At 40.6% G+C, this 16,213-nt stretch overlaps 2 protein-coding genes across 3 annotated transcripts; one reads left to right on the top strand and one right to left on the bottom strand.

The window, feature by feature from the left end:
- Nucleotides 1-371: 371 nt before the first annotated feature.
- Nucleotides 372-7,509, bottom strand: leng9 (leukocyte receptor cluster (LRC) member 9). The gene is made up of 8 exons (XM_067601315.1): nt 7,423-7,509; nt 7,062-7,211; nt 5,148-5,241; nt 4,511-4,641; nt 4,034-4,360; nt 3,632-3,911; nt 2,985-3,108; nt 372-2,881 (listed from the first exon to the last, which is right to left on the bottom strand). Exons 2-8 carry the CDS (start codon nt 7,201-7,203, stop codon nt 2,192-2,194), a joined length of 1,788 nt encoding a protein of 595 aa, XP_067457416.1. The 5' UTR covers nt 7,204-7,211; nt 7,423-7,509; the 3' UTR covers nt 372-2,191.
- Nucleotides 7,510-7,690: 181 nt separating this feature from the next.
- Nucleotides 7,691-14,971, top strand: flcn (folliculin). 2 transcript variants are annotated; one of them, XM_067601320.1, is made up of 12 exons: nt 7,691-7,958; nt 8,101-8,313; nt 8,455-8,613; nt 8,736-8,957; nt 9,087-9,253; nt 9,376-9,467; nt 11,857-12,020; nt 12,297-12,410; nt 13,165-13,288; nt 13,401-13,526; nt 14,160-14,262; nt 14,367-14,971. In XM_067601320.1, exons 2-12 carry the CDS (start codon nt 8,101-8,103, stop codon nt 14,572-14,574), a joined length of 1,692 nt encoding a protein of 563 aa, XP_067457421.1. In that variant the 5' UTR covers nt 7,691-7,958; the 3' UTR covers nt 14,575-14,971. The 2 variants fall into 2 exon arrangements, with proteins under 2 accessions (XP_067457421.1, XP_067457422.1); XM_067601321.1 differs by having other exon boundaries at nt 7,692-7,958; nt 8,455-8,601.
- Nucleotides 14,972-16,213: the final 1,242 nt, after the last annotated feature.

Below are 16,213 nucleotides of genomic sequence, written 5' to 3' on the forward strand. Positions count from 1 at the left end.
AGAAGCGAGCGAGCAAAGAGGGAGGGGGCGGCGTTGGTTTTTCTGTGTCACTGAAAGAGAGTGGGGGAAGGGAGGCTGGGAGATAATGCGAGCAAGGGAGCAAACAGTAGAGAGCCACAGAGCATACTCACTGACTCATATAGACTATGTATAGTGTATGTGTGTGCGTGTGTATCTGGGAGGAAGAGGGGGAAAGAAGACAGAAAATTATATTATGTATGCAAGAGTTGCTCAGGGAGCGTTTACGCAGCCTCTCTCTCTCTCTCTCTCTCTCTCTCTCTCTGTGTGTGTGTCTGTATGTTAACGCACAGCAACAGTAGCGCATCCAGGCCATCCATCACAGCACTGATAAAATATCACCACTCACAGGATTTAAAATAACCAATTCAATATTTAATGTGCTTGACAATCTAGTGGTTATAATTCATTGTAAAAGCACACAGAGTCATCATTCTTGTGCAACACATTCAATACAATATTCATATAAGACAGATTGTATAAATCATCGAGTTATGAGCTATAGAATACAACTACTTTGGCTAAATGGTTGTACAGAAAACATAATATTTTCCTCTGATGAAAACAATTTATGTCTCCTACATAAGCATTTATGGCAGGTGCATTTATCCTGTCTGTGTAGTAGTAAGAAAGTAGATTGTAGACATTGTGAAGCAAGTTGGCCCCGATCACAAAAGTCCTGAGTTTACAATAAAGTGACAAGTAAAGAAGAGCAATATATATATATTTATAGGTCAGTAGAAACATTATATTGTTCCAGACTTTCTATTTCCTGTCTGGTTTTAAAACAGAGCTTCTAACAAACAGAGAGATTGTTTACGACACTAAACACATAACGACAATTTTAGCTGAATTTTATCCCCTGTGCGATAGATGACAGTGTGGACGGTTTTACATTATGATCCCATAACACGAGACAACTGTGTGATGATAATTGGAAATAAAAACGAAGGATTGTCTTTTATTAGAAAAATAACACTCCCACTGTTAATTGGCTCCCATGATTATAAAGGCACTACATTTCCTCTCTTTGCTTCAGTAGCAGAAACAGTCTGGTGTTACTTTTAAGTTTTTTTATGTGACATATTCAGATAGTTTCTTCATCATCTAACTGAAGAGCCATCAGTCATATATAATAATTCCTACATGTATTTTAAGCCTTATTATCCTACTTTTAATATGTGGAAATTATTTCTTGTGTTTCTGCATCTTCTTATTCTGTTGTATGATTACAGGCTTGTTTACATTCCACTTCGTTAAATATAACTTTTTTCTGTCCCTAAAGCATTAGATTTCCACAGGTACTTTCTATCACTGTTTCATCTTGTATCATATGAAGTACTTCATTCATAGTTCTGAGGAATTTGCTTGTAATTAAAAACCCCGCCTCTTTCACATGACAGACTTGTAGCTTGAAAACCCAGAGTTGCCTGAGCTAGCTGATAACCAGCTTCCTAGTTCTGGTTATCTGGACGGAAAATATTAAGTTCAGTGAAGCCAAATAACAAAAAGACATCCTGGGTACGTTGAACTTGCCGTGTGGTCCAGGCCCCCGAAGACCGATTTGACACAACTACACAAATTCTAAACTATCTATGTGTGTACAATTTGGCTGATGTTTAGTGGTGTATTTTTAATTTCGGTCAACTAAAAGGAACAACTAAAAAACAACCATGAAGGGAAATTACCCAAACTGTTTTTAGGTTTTATGTTTTTTGCCAGGTAAAGTAAACATCTGGATCTATTGTATCAGCCTGCATCATCTAATTTGTAAAGGCTACATTCATTTCTCATCATATCAATATGACATATAATAGCTGCCTGTCACAGAATAAAATGGATTCATTAAAAAATTTCAAATATTTTTTTATCATTCTATAATTTAAGTGAAGTGCAACCATTAAATCTTTTTACATCTTAATATAGTTTAGTATAACTGAAGGTGGTGGTGTGTTTGCCACTGTCCTGCAGCCCTGCATCAAATTTAATTTTACAACCTTCAGGCCCTCCAATAAAAATCCCCTTTACCATATTATTTTTAAAAGTGCATCTTAAGTGAATAAAGTTAAAAACGTACAAGATAAAAAAACAGATAAGGCCACATGATCAGTGCAAATCCTGCTCAGAGGTATTACACCCAGTCTTATGTGAGGTGTCAACATGTACTGTATGTTTATAGTATGCGCTGTCTTCTATCATCTTGTATCAAGAGATTTACCATGCACACGGTCTCATAAAAATCATCTACGTTGGAACCGCCCACGCTACAAAGGTGCAAGGTGTTTATTGGTAGACGGCCAAAATTTAAACCCTTACCCACCCTCAGGCCACCCACCCCTTCAAAAATCCTTCCTCCATCCCTGTCTACCTTTGCCAGTGTGAGGTGGTAGCGTGGCTTGTAGGAATCCTTGTGGAGCAAGCCCTCCTTCTTGTAGGCCTCCTGCAGGCCGCTGTTGAGCTGCTGGAGGTAAGGCAGAGGCTGAGGACTCAGGTACAGCACCTTCCCGTTGAAATGTTTCAGCTTCACGGGGAAGGTCAAAGCCACTGGAGGGTTGCGATCCAAATGGGCAAAGCACCTCAGGATCTTCGCAGCAGCAGCTACTTCAGCTGGGCCCTGCAGGTTCAGGAGACACATAGTGACATGAAGTTTGGAGGCGTCCTGCCAGTGAGGGGCAGAGGACGGGATGAGGGTGGTGAGCTCCTTCCGCAGCCGTTGGAAACATGTGAGGATAGCAGGAGTGTTGGCCCTGAAGGTGATGAAGTGCGTGGGTCGTCTTCTAGAGGACTGACCACCACGCTTCTCTTCTCTCTGCTTCAGAGGTGCCGATGGATTCTGGCTGATGTTCAGGGCTCCAAGATAACTCTGCACATAGTAGAGGAGGAACATAAAGAGAGTCACTGTGATAAATGTGAATCGTAATAGCAGAACAAGAATGTTTCAGGGTGACAGCTTTTGCTGTTCCTACCGAAGAATCCTCTTTGCCTTCCCAGCTTTCTTCCCATTCTTCCAAAGCATCTTCCTTACCCTCCTCTTCTACGCCCGCTCCGTCTTTCTGGGACGAGGACATTTGGTCTGTTGACACTCCAAGTCTAAAATCAAAACAGGTGAGCAAAATTACTCAAGAGGCAGGAGAGTATCTTTCCAGATTGCTTTTCAAGGTTGAGCTTTCACACCCAAAACCAAGACACTCATGTAAACATTAATTTCCTAAAAGTAAAATATTATGTCTTGACATCGTAGAATAAAAAATATATTTTCCAACTTCTCATCCTGTGTCTTTGTATTAATTGTTCAGTTATCTTCCAAAGATATGTAAAAAAAATAAATAATCTTTTAATTTTTTTTTACATCAAAATCTCCCTTTCTTGGGAGATTTTGAGTATGTATCAGTTCGCTGTGAAATGTCACACAGATGACTAATCTTGAATTTTACCCTGCCCACATATTCTGTTTAATTTGCAAATACGTCACATCACAAAATCTCAAGATGCTCTAACTTTGTTTCACTGTGAGTTTAAGTTGAAAAAAATGTAGCACGTAACATCTGTTTTGTCCTGTTCATGAGTTGTTATCTTTTCAGTTGGACTGATGAAAAAAGGATGAACACCAGACCTATTTTCAGCCTCCTCCACAGCACATGCTCCTTGTGAGTCCTGTTGTTCCTGAGAAGCTTTGCGTCTACACTTTGGAGCTGTTTGTGCTGAGTCAGGGGTGTGAATATTCATCTCATTCTGCTTATCTTCCTCCAGATGTGTGTTCTTAGTTTGAGTACACTCCTCTGTTTCACTCTCTTCCTGCCCACTGACAGCAGGTGGCTGGTCTTCTGTTGCTTTAAGGCTGTCTTGTTCCAAAATCAGTCTCTGTTGTTGTTCTTGGTCTTCTGTGTGGATTTCTTGTAAGATAAATGAATGTATTTGTTCAGTGGAAATTCTGTGTGCTGGCTTTTGTGCTTAACTTTTCTGTTTGTAAGTACGTGTATGAAAGGTGGGAGAGCAATAAAGGCTCCTCTCTTACCCTCTACTTCCTCCTCCCCTCCAAAGGGGGGAGCCAGAGATTGACCAGTGGAGCCAAACACCCTGTCAGTCCTGGTGTGGCGGTCCCAGACGCGGTGCCCTCTGTAGGTGAAGTACTGGATCCTGTGTCTGGGAAGGGCAAGCTCAGCAGTGTAATCGCAGTCACAAGGGTCGGTATCCCAGTTGAAGTCAGAGAAGGGACACTCCAGTACGCCGAGGAAGCGATCCACATACCCCACTACAAATTGGGAGGCATCCACTGATGGGTCCCACAGGATCCGAGAGATAACATCATCTGCTGTCCGCATGCGAGGCTTTTTGCTCACATCTGAGGGGGAATAAATGGGGGATAAAAAGGGGAGGATAAAAAAAAGATCATTATAGAGAAAAAAGGATAACGATTAAAAGTTTCCAGGGCCTCTTAGGAGTATGATGTCATTATCAGATGACTTAAGTAACTCGCTAAACGTGGAGTGACCTTTTCCCTCGTTGTCTTTTGGCTTCGTTGCTATGTTCACTTTGCCTTTCTTCTTCTTGTCTGTCTTTTCTCCATCCTGTTTGTCATCCTGGTCAGGAGTGACAGCAACTGAATCATCTATGGATGGGTCACTTGGAAAAGAGAGCAACAAGAGTCTTATTTATATATGAGAAATTAGAGCAAAACTATGCATCTAATTCAACTTGACTCATATGAGCCTTCATGTAGGCTAAATTCTGTACTGCTCTCACACTAGCCTTGACTAAGCTGTATCAATCTGCCTGCTGTGAAAAATGAGCAGTAACATTAGAATTAAAAAATACACACAAGACAAAGTTAAGAAAATCTGAAGAAATCTAAAAAAATAAGAAAAAGAGTTGATATGTGGGCAGCCATCTATTTAATGCTAGCAGCCTTAGTGTTGCACTTAATTAAAAATAAATTTAAAAGTAAAAAACGACACTACTGAATAATTCTCTATTAGCAGAATGGACTTTGCAATAAGTAGTTAACATTCAGGCAGCCATTGATTTAATGCTAGCAGCTGTGTTACAATGATTTCCAACCTCTTAAAGATACATTAACTAAATAACTAAGTGAGCTGCTGACTTTGCTGATCAGGGTAAGGTGAGCAGACCTGTGAGACAAACGACATCTGTGGCCAAAATGACACTTTCCCATCAAGAAAAACTGGCACACGCCGACTCCTTCTTCATCTCGTCCTGCTGACTCTGTCAATGATAAAACGACAGAGAGAGAGAGAAGTGAAGGCTAAAGTAAGCAAGACAGACGGGCAATGAAACTGTAATGACAGGAATGTAAAGCAAGTAACCGTGGAATATTACCTCGGAAGAATAACACAGCAATGGCACTTAAGAAAAACTAATGTTGCTGAGAGCAGCTTATGTGTAAAATTGGCAGCCTAGTCTTTTTTTGAAGCTACCAGACAGTTATTTGTATTATGTACACTGACTAATACTAAACCATTTACGGTTAATATGTTTGGATGCCTGCCCCATAATTCCGCTTAGATATGACGAGGGCCTGTTCTAAGTAAGATCATAAATTAAAACACCTACAAACATGACATCTTAACTCTACAGTCTGACCTGTCTCTAATGAACTGACCGGCAGTTGAACCTGGAGGCTGAACTGAGCTGAAGAGAGAGGATACACGGTACAATACATGCTGCAAGTGTATAGTCGTTTTCACTAAAACTAAAAATACCTACAACACTGTGGCAGGATGTTCTCAGATTAGGGTTTTGACAGTTTACTTAATAAATGAAAATGTTTATATACAGTATTATACGAGATTCATCCTAAAGCAGAAAATTAGCTATTTAATTGTGCAGTTTGCTTGTGCATGTGTGTTTTAAATATATGGGTGAGCTCTGTCTCCCATATCACCCTTACATGACTGCTCTGCTCTGGAAGATATGTTTATGTGTGCCAGATCACAGATACATGGTAAAAATCTCTGACGTCAGAAAATATGATCCCTTATCACCTGCCTCCAGAGTGCTGGTAAACATATCAAATTTAATCCTCCTTTACTGGATTATCTATATCTAAATGCCTAAAAAAATAAGTCCTCAAAAGGAATCTGGAAGTGAAAAGAAATGATCTGGATAATACTATACTTCCTGTCCAACACACTTACAAAGAATAAATCTTATAACAGGTGGCAATGACCCGCCCCAGAGGGCTCAAATGTCAGCCAACGACTTAGGATGTGGTTGCCTGTAAACTCAAACGCATGCCACACAACCCACAGTGTTATTTCCAGATAGGAGATCTGAATGTGACTAACAACCCAAATGTTTTAATTATTAGCTGTACTCTCCTCCTTCCCGCCGAGTGGGCACTACTTGGCACAGGCTGACCAGTTCATGGGAGATCATGGCACTCTTAGCAGTCTTTCAACTGCTTCCAGGCATACAAATCTCACATCAAGAGATTGGAAATAACTGTGGAAAACTAATAATTAAACCTTAGGAAGTTCTTTTATTCCTTCGGAAAGTTTCTTTTGATTTGAGCCCAGTGAGACACATGGAAGTAGAAGCAGACAGTGAATCTTCTCATGCTGGATCTTGGGGTCAGAGCCAACACCTCTGAGCCTCTTGAGCCTTTTGACTCACTTCCTGATTCCTGACACGGATTCCAGCAGAGCAGCTCAGCATGCAGTGGAAATACTGGTTTTTATTATAATAGTGAAACACACACCGTTCTCATTTTTCAGTGTAAGGGGCGGTGGTCAGCGGTAGTGACAATAACACTATGAATGTACCAGAACTGTAGTTGCTCACAATGACTGAGAATTGTAGCACTAACTCAGGAATTTGATTACAGGGTTTCTTAAGTAGAAAGCGTTCAGAGTGATGTAGTTTCAAGACTTACCAGAAGACTACTTTACAGTGTCAACATGTATCACAATATTGGCCTCATATATAGCCACATATAGCCTCACCTTTAGCTATATGTTTCAATTAAGTTAGTGGCCATTTGACAGACACTAACAGTATAAATAAAACTGTAAAATGTGCTTTACCTGTTGTGGCTTTTAAGGAGTCTTTGCCACAGTTTGGGTCAGCTGGGACACCTGTATCTGGACTTGTGGGTGCCAAGTGGGTCCCATCATCCCTCTGGTCCCCTGATGAAGTTGAGGGCACTTCTGACGCGTCTGAGGCCATGTTTAAGTCTGTGATTTAAAAGGCATTTTTACTTAAAAACACGCCTGCTGTTTGCCCAGACAGTATGAGGAACGAAAACCTGACACTCACTAAAACTTGCGTTGGACAACATTATTTAACCTTCCGTAATTCAAGAACTCATAGAAAACCTAACACTATTGTTAAAATAGTACATTGAACATAAACATGAATATATTTTTTAATGTTTAACATACTAACCGAATAACCAAACGGTTTCGACTCCCGATCGCCCTTTGACCCTGAGTTTGTTATCGGTCTGGGAATTATGGGTAATGTAGTGATTATTTGGCTTTCGCCGAAAAAATGCTTTTGTGGAGACGTTAAACAAAGCTTAATAAAAGAAAAAAACCCCACTGTTAGCAGATTATCTTCCCACTTTGAAAATACTCGAAGATATTTTAAAAGAAACGGTTAAAATTAAGAAAAAATAAGATAGTTAGCGGCCATACGTCATTGTGCTCGAGCGCGTGACTCTGCGTCACATGATCAGTTGTTGCCAGCTAGTAGCAACTGCCCAGAAGAAAAACACAACAAGAAAAGTATGTAAAACCTAAATTTGAGACACAGAGAATCATGGATTTTTGAAAAAAAAACCGCACAAGATTATACTTGTTTTTACGCCACTGGCTCAACATGCTGCCTTTTCTATAACGTCATTTTTGGACACTGCGACCAATGAATGTCCCTTTGTGAACTAGCTTTGAGTCATTTGTTAAACTTGGCTCCGCTTGAAGGTAAGCTATCTTTTATTATCAGTTGTAATAACCATGTCGTAACCCTAGTGCAACCTGTTAATTTCAGCGACAGATGTGATGACCTTCATGCAAACCCATTTAGCACAATAAACATCTGAAAAATGTGTTCTCTCCCTTTTAGATGAATGCTCTGGTTGCTCTCTGTCACTTCTGTGAGCTCCATGGCCCCCGGACGTTGTTCTGCACCGAGGCATTGCACCCTCCATCCCCATCCCCTTCCTCCCAGGCAGGCCCCTCAGTGCCTGGGGACCGAGACAGAGATGGGGACCGGGAAGGTGAAGGACTGACCATGAGGGCCAACAGCTCAGCCACACAGAGAGGAGAAATGTGTGAGGTGAATGGAGGAGGGAAATGTCAACTGACAATGAGTCGTATCCCTTTCTACATTGTAACACTCAAGATATAATTTTTTGGTTGCAGATGAGTCCGTTGTCTTTGTCAACTGTCTCATTGTCCTCTTCTTTTTGCCTCACAGGGATGCCGATCTCTTCCCGCATCTCACCCTGGCTTTGTGAGTATTGATGATGAGACAGGCATACGCTTTCTGAGCCACCAGCATCCTAGACAGCCACAGCTTTTCAGTGTGGTCCGCCAGGCCTGCGTACGCAGCCTCAGCTGTGAGGTAAACAGTGACGTACGTCTGCATGTATGTGTGTGTGAGTCACACATCTCATGCACTAAATAAACTTAACAATTTTCTTATTCCTTTGTCTCCTCATATACTCCCTCCTATTTTCTTTCTTTCTGTTTTGTCAGGTGTGTCCTGGACGTGAAGGGCCAATTTTCTTTGGAGATGAACAACACGGTTTTGTGTTTTCACACACTTTCTTTATCAAAGACAGCCTCGCCAGGGGGTTCCAGCGTTGGTACAGTATTGTCATGGTAGCCATGGACAGGATCTACCTTATCAACTCCTGGCCTTTCCTGTTACGCCACCTTAGACTCACTATACAGAGCCTGCAAAGCACAGCCCTGAAGGTAGGCTGCACACATGAACACAGTCATTTTCCTCAGACAGAAATATGAAGACTTATTCTGTTGACATTCACATTTTAGTGCTCTAATATCAGAATTTCTGACCTCTCCTGGCACCGACTTCTCAAACAGGTGTTTGACAACGAGCAAGGAGTGTGCCCCCAGCGAGCAGTGAGGATGAACAGTGTGTTCTCACCGGCAGTTTTTCCACACCAAAGGAGTGGCAACGCAGCCCGGTCACTAACTTCTCTCACTCAGCATCCCAACCTCTGGGCCAGCCTGCACTCCTCCTTTAGCTGGTGAGTCAATATACTGACAGACCCACCATAACATAGAAGTCTTGGCATCTACACATCTTGTTTTTTTCCACATGTAGTCACTCACCGTGACATGTGGATGTGTGGTTTAACCTCGTTTCTAGGCTGCTGAAGGCCTGTGGTAGTCGTCTGACAGAGAAGCTGCTGGAGGGAGCCCCCACTGAGGACACTCTGGTGCTCATAGAGAGACAGACAGGTAAACTAATTGTCCTTAATTGCACATTATGCTTTTTTATATACTATTCCGTTGCGCAAGCATTTGTATTTACATCTGTTCAACCCTATGACTGTTCAAAAACTAAAGATCAACAATTGTCCAGTGACGCAGTAAAAAAAAGGCCTAACAGTCACCTGGGCAGTGCTTCAACATGTCTCTCCCTCTTGATGGAGGATGATATCAGCAGATGTCATGGGTTTTACACCATGTGGCGATGTTGTATCACCAGTCTGAAAAGTCTCCTGTGAAAGGCTGATTCACTTGGTCAGCCAGCTAAGAGACTCTCTGCCAGAAAAACAGGGTGATTCATTTAACCAAAGCTTCAAGCACAAATCAATATTTAAAACCCAGATTTATACCGTGTATTTCCAAGTCAGTGCAGCTCTGTAGAATTTTACTCATCCCAGTTCTAGAGAAGTTGGGATGTCATGCAAAACATGAATAAAGCAGAATGCAATAATTTGCTGATCCTTTTATGACACATATTCAATTGAAAACAGTACAAAGACAATATATTTAATGTTTTACCTTATCAACTTTATAGATTTTTGTGAATATATGCTTATTCTGAGTTGGAACACTTTTCAAAAAAAGTTGGGACAGGGGCAACAAAAGACTGGGAAAGTTGTGCAATGCTCAAAACGTCTGTTTGGAACGTTCCACAAATAAACAGGTTAATTGGTAACAGGTGATAGTATCATGACTGGGTATAAATGGAGCATCCCTGAAAAGGCTCAGTCTTTCACAAGCAAGGATGGGGCGAGGTTCACCACTTTGTGAAAAACTGCGTGGGCAAATAGTCGAACAGTTTAAGAACAATGTTTCTCAGCGCACATATGCAAGGAATTTAGGGATTTCACGATCTATAGTCCATAATATCATTAAAAGATTTAGAGAATCCGGAAAAATCTCTGCACAGGAGGGGCAAGGCCAAAAACCAACATTGAATGCCCGTTACCTTCTATCCCTCAGGTGGCACTGCATTAAAAACCAGCATCATTCTGTAGTGGATATTACTACATGGGCTCGGGAACACTTTGGAACACAATTTGTCACTTCATCCCTAAATGCAAATTAACTCCACCATGCAAAGCAAAAGCCGTATATCAACAACATCCAGAAACACTGCCTACTTCTGTGGGCCTGAGTTCATCTGAGATGGACTGACGCCAAGTGGAAAAGCGTGCTGTGGTCTGATGAGTCAACATTTCAAATTGTTTTTGGAAATCATGGATGTCGTTTCCTGCGGGCCAAAGAGGAAAAGGACCATCCAGATTGTTATCAGCGCAAAGTTCAAAAGCCAGCATCTGTGATGGTATGGGGGTGTGTTAATGCTCATGGCACTCGCACATCTGTGAAGGCGCCATTAATGCTGAAAGGTACATACAGGTTTTGTAGCAACATATGCTGCCATCCAGACGCCGTCTTTTTCAGGGACGTTCTTGCTTATTTCAGCGAGACAATGGCAAGCCTCATTCTGCACATGTTACAACAGCATGGCTTCATAGTAAGGGTGCGGGTACTAGACTGGCCTGCCTGCAGTCCGGACCTGTCTCCCATTGAAAATGTGTGGCGCATTATAAAGTGCAAAATACGACAACAGAGACCCTGGACTAAACTAAAGTTGTATATCAAGCAAGAATGGGAAAGAATTTCACTTTCAAAACTTCAACAATTAGTGTCCTCAGTTCATAAACGCTTACTGAGTGTTTTTAAATGTAACACAGTGGTAAATATGCCCCTGTCCCAACATTTTTGGGACATGTAGCACGTATCAAATTTAGAATGAGTGTATATTCACAAAGAAACAATTAAGTTTATAAGTTTGAACATAAAATATCTTGTCTCTGTACTGTATTCAGTTGAATATAGGTTGAGAAGGATTTGCAAATCATTGTATTCTATTTTTGTTTACATTTTAAACAGCATCCCAACTTTTTTGGAATTGGGGTTTGTAATATCCTGTTCCCTGTTAATAATGTGAGTAAATAAACTCCATTTCTGTAGCACTTCTGCCACAAGTCACAGTTACAAAGTGATTTGAAAACACACTTTAAATTCATCATAATAAAATACAAGAAAATAACTTTTAAAAATCATGCCATGTCATTGTAAATAAATTGTTTTTAAGTTCCCTTGTGTGCTATTAGAATTAGTTTTGCAGTTAGTCACAGATAAGAGGTGACATTATACTGATTTTGATCTGGAAATTTGGCATGAGTGGGATCATGTGCACATTGCATCATATCCTATTTGTGATAAAGTGTAATAGTTTCCAGTGGAATTCCCCCACATTTGTAATGAACCTCAACGTGTAAATATTTGGTCATTTTCTATTTCTGTTTATGTTATTCTGTGCCACTAAAAGAGCAAGAAGAGGAAATGAGCTGCTGGGAGGGAGCAGAAGGAGGCAGTTCAAAGTCACAGCGACTCCAGTCAGAGAGCGAGCTGAGCCATGACTTCCTGTGTGACGATGGAAAATTAGATGACTTGCCTGGTCCAAAGTTTAGGTCACTGAGGCACTTGAGACAGGTACATTTTGGTACTTTTTGAGCTTGTGTATAATAATGTGAAACGGAAAATGACAAAGTGAAAAGAAAAGCAAAGACGATAAAGATGCTCAACCACGTTGTTTCCTCAACATTTGAGGATGGAGAGCCTTACAGTCACATTTTTACAAGAATTAAATGAAATGTTCATGACAGCTCTGGAAGTTTATTCACATTTTTATATCAGCTCACTGCCTCATAACCACACACATACAGTATTTGTGAGCTGTTGTACATTACAGTTTGATTTGTTCTGCAGGTCCTCGGGGCTGCGGAGTTCCGTCAGCTTGCGTGGCACGTGCTCATGGGAAATCAGGTCATATTGAGAGGCGCAGACCCCGGGCTCATCCAATCAGCTTTTATAGTACTCAAGGTACTCTACAATGCTGCTGCTGAGAGATAATGTTATTATGATGTAGCTAAATATAACCTATATAACACTAGTGAAATTCCTCGTTAGTTTAACAATGGTATAATAGTGTGTTATCAGGTAAATTCATAGAAACACATTTTTACAATCATCTAAACACTAAACACACATCTTTTATCTTTTGAGGGTTAAACCTAAGATTTTTTTTCTTAAATTCTTGAGGACATAACATTATTTGAGCTACAGTGACACACCTTGACATTTTCTTTGCCTGTACATGCTCCTCTGATTTTTCTCTGCGAGTTTCAAAAACAAGACAGAGCATGTTTTCATGTGACAGTTATCGTTCATTTAAGATATTTTAGTTAAGCCTTGTAATCATTTTTGATACGAAGTGTGGTGTAATTGCATCTTTTTTCGTAAATACAATTGTTTACAGTTATACTGTTGCATGGATTATGCTGCTTCCCAGTGGGAACTTTCCACAGCAGACATTTTACTTGTTATAATGGGAAAAGTACAGGTTTTACTAATAACATCAACAAACAGTGTGACAGTGAGCCAACATGCACAATTCCAGGAAACTGAAACGGAAGCAGCTAAGTAGTATTCAGTCATCATTATGTTTTATTATGTACACCTGTGCTTTTTGCTCCTATAACATGTCAAAATGTCCTCAGTGAAAATCCTAGATGTATACCTCTTTAACCTAACCAACCAAGTTTATCATCTGAATTGCTGTTCTGTCTCCCATCAGTCTTTGCTCCCAGTCGGCTGTGTACGTTCTGTGCCATACAGCGCTCAGTACGAGGAGGCCTACAAATGCAACTTCCTGGGTCTCAGCCCGGATGTGGCTATCCCGACTCACGTCAGCTCTTCAGGTACAGAAGAGTCTCAAGGCTCACGCTGTCTCACTAATTGTCGGCTTGCACGTACCAATGTCACAGGTCATGTTAGTGTGTTGAATTTACCTTCTGTCTGTCTGTCCTGTAGAGTTTTCAGTGCTGGTGGATATCAGCTCAGAGAGAGGCTGTCAGATCTCAGCTGTAGGTGAAGACAATATCTCCTCACTGTATCAGTTCACCATCAGCAGTGCCAATACACAGCCCACTGACAGGGGTGAGCATACCTGAGTTTATTAATAGTGCCTGGATGTTTGCTGCCACTTTCACTATCCAAAAATATTTATAGCACTTTGCCTCTTAGTTAAACCTTGAAAGCAGAAAGCATATATCTCTTCCTGATTCAAATTAATTTAGTTAAATAGCAGAAAATGTTTTTAAAATGTGATCTGTATCAAAATATACACCTAATTGTATACAGTAACAATCAAAAGTTTAGATATACTTTCTCATTTAAGGGAATGGGGAGGTGTGTCCAAGAATCTGTATCAAAAACAAATCAATAATTTCTTGGCCCACGACTTATCTTGCTTACGAAAATGTTTTAAATGAAAGTTGATTAATCTGCAAGTTATATGCTCGATTAATCAATTAATTAATTAGTTACTTAATAACTTAGTCTATAAAATGTCAGAAAATATTTTAAAAATGCCATTTATAACTTACCAGAGTCCAAGGTGGCGTCTTCAAATTCCTTGTTTTTTCCGACCAAAACCCAACAATATTTGTTCTGTATGACAAGAAAAGCAGAAACTCCTTTATGGAGCTGAAACCAAAGACTGCTTTTTTGCTTGGAAATCGCTAATCAAAATAGTTGTTGATTAACTTATTAATCTTTGTTCTCTTCCAGGTCCGTCGTTACTGAACAAACTGGAGGTGGCCCTGTCTAATGAGAACCTGTCTGTGGATGTGGTGTCTCACTGCCTGCTGTGTTTGAAGGAAGAGTGGATGAAGTGAGTAAAATTCACTCATTCTTTAAGGAGACTACTTGAGTTTAAGTAAGATTTTACTTTTTTGCATATGTTAGCCTTCTAACAGCTCATCCTCGCTCTTTCAGCAAAGTCAAAGTGCTGTTCAAGTTCTCCAAAGTGGACGGGCGAGGGAGGGAGGACACACAGAAGGTGCTGGCCCTCCTCGGTACCACGGGGCCGGGCGAGGAGGACAATGTCAGGCTGCTCAAGTTCTGGATGACTGGGCTCAGCAAAACCTACAAGAGTCATTTAATGACTGCCGTCCGAGGAGGGGAGAGAAGCCCCAGCCAGTGACACAGAGAGAGAGAGAGACAGGAGGTAGCAGGTTAAGAAAAGGGAGCTGGATAGAGGGGGAACTACTCAAGAAGGGAAAGTGAAAGCAAGGTTTTGCTAATAGTTTGGGAATTTTGTGGAGGGGGCTCCACAAAAAGGGGGAAGGGGGGCTATGAATAGATGACAGAAAGGCTGCAGCTCATCTATTATTGTCTTTCTAAGTAATGAGAAATCTGTTGTGTTCCTAACCCTGATTATTATCCAGCACAGATTAACACATTCAGTTCAGATGATGTATGAGGGTTTTTATTTGTCAAAGGGAATCACTTTTCATATATAAAGTTTAACTTATTACAGAAAGCGTCTTTAACTATTTTGCTGCTCTTTTAAAATGAAATAAATGAATGTGAACAGGTCAGTCTGGCGTCTGTGTTTTTTTCCACAATTGGCTCCATCTTGTGGCAAACAGGAAGAATAAAAAAGGGAGTGATAGTGAAGTGGAGGAGGAGAGCAGCATTTCTCTGCCAGCTCTCTAACTTGTTCGAGAGGCTGTCAGCCAACAAATCTCAAGTGGTGAAAGACAACACTTTTAGAGTTTTCTGTTGTCCTGAAACATACAAAATGGTTGCATAACACAGTCTCACTCCAATACTGGCGACCACATCAGCAGGATTTGGCTTCTTAATGAGCCAGTCGCACACTGATCCACTAAAACGCTGTACTTTTTTTTCATACCACAGTTATTTGACCCTTTTGCTTTGCTGAAGCTTGCAAACTTTAGTCAATAAAAGTCAGCCACATACGGCTTTGTTTAAATTGGGGGGGTGATTTTTTTTTTCTTGACCCATACCTACTGTTTGTAGTAATTATATAACAAATTGTAACATAACTCATGTTGTAGTTTAAATTAAAAGGAAAAGTGAGTAAATATTATGTTTGGCCGTAGCTTTCCTTGCTAAATGAATCTACCTCTCCACATTGCTAGTATGTTAGTATTGTCTAATTGACTCTTTTTTTCCTGTTGTGATGCTGTTCTACATCTAGCTCAAATCTGGATTTCATTTGGAAGTTTCACAAATAGAAGCACAAAGATCATTTGCAGCAGCTCTATAAATCAGTTACATATTTACCTCCCCGATATGAAAGCAATGTATGAAACAGCACAATGACTGGATATTTATACCCATCATAAAGACGCTTAGTGTAGGTGAGGTTTCAAAGTAATGATTCCTCAGGGAGAGTTAACAGTTTCCTTGCTGCTACTCTCTAGTTTTGTTTTCCCCCTCACCAGAGAAGGAATTTAAAGGAAACAGTCCTGCTTCCCATGGCATGTGTCCAAAAAAAAAGGACATAGAGGAATTCCTGTTTGACACGAAGAAACAACTTTGTACTTCCCTCATTTTCATTTGTAATGAACTCCTCTCTTGACATCCAAGTGAAAACCAAAAGACATGATGCTGCTCAACACAACCTGAGGAAGCAGAACTTAACACCACAAGATGATGAAAGCTGTGCACAACAATGTTAGACGTCGCAATCACACCATCCACCTCTGCGGAACTGGTTTTTAACAGTAATAGCTTAAGAAAGCTGTCACGCATGGAATGACTTGCAAGTTCTGGCAGTGCGGTGTTGCAATCCTTTGTCAGTTTGTCAAGGA

Source organism: Thunnus thynnus, chromosome 10 (genome assembly GCF_963924715.1).
Source record: "Thunnus thynnus chromosome 10, fThuThy2.1, whole genome shotgun sequence".
In the NCBI taxonomy this organism is placed as follows: Eukaryota; Metazoa; Chordata; class Actinopteri; order Scombriformes; family Scombridae; genus Thunnus; species Thunnus thynnus.

Excerpts from the sequence above, each read along its gene's own strand:
- flcn (XM_067601320.1), top strand. The coding sequence starts at position 8,101 with ATGAATGCTCTGGTTGCTCTCTGTCACTTCTGTGAGCTCCATGGCCCC. Across the intron at positions 8,958-9,086 it reads TGCAAAGCACAGCCCTGAAG|GTGTTTGACAACGAGCAAGG; the intron begins GTAGGCTGCACA and ends CTTCTCAAACAG. Across the intron at positions 9,254-9,375 it reads CTGCACTCCTCCTTTAGCTG|GCTGCTGAAGGCCTGTGGTA; the intron begins GTGAGTCAATAT and ends CCTCGTTTCTAG.
- leng9 (XM_067601315.1), bottom strand. The coding sequence starts at position 7,203 with ATGGCCTCAGACGCGTCAGAAGTGCCCTCAACTTCATCAGGGGACCAG. Across the intron at positions 3,912-4,033 it reads AGGGGAGGAGGAAGTAGAGG|AAATCCACACAGAAGACCAA; the intron begins GTAAGAGAGGAG and ends TTATCTTACAAG. Across the intron at positions 2,882-2,984 it reads AAGGCAAAGAGGATTCTTCG|AGTTATCTTGGAGCCCTGAA; the intron begins GTAGGAACAGCA and ends TACTATGTGCAG.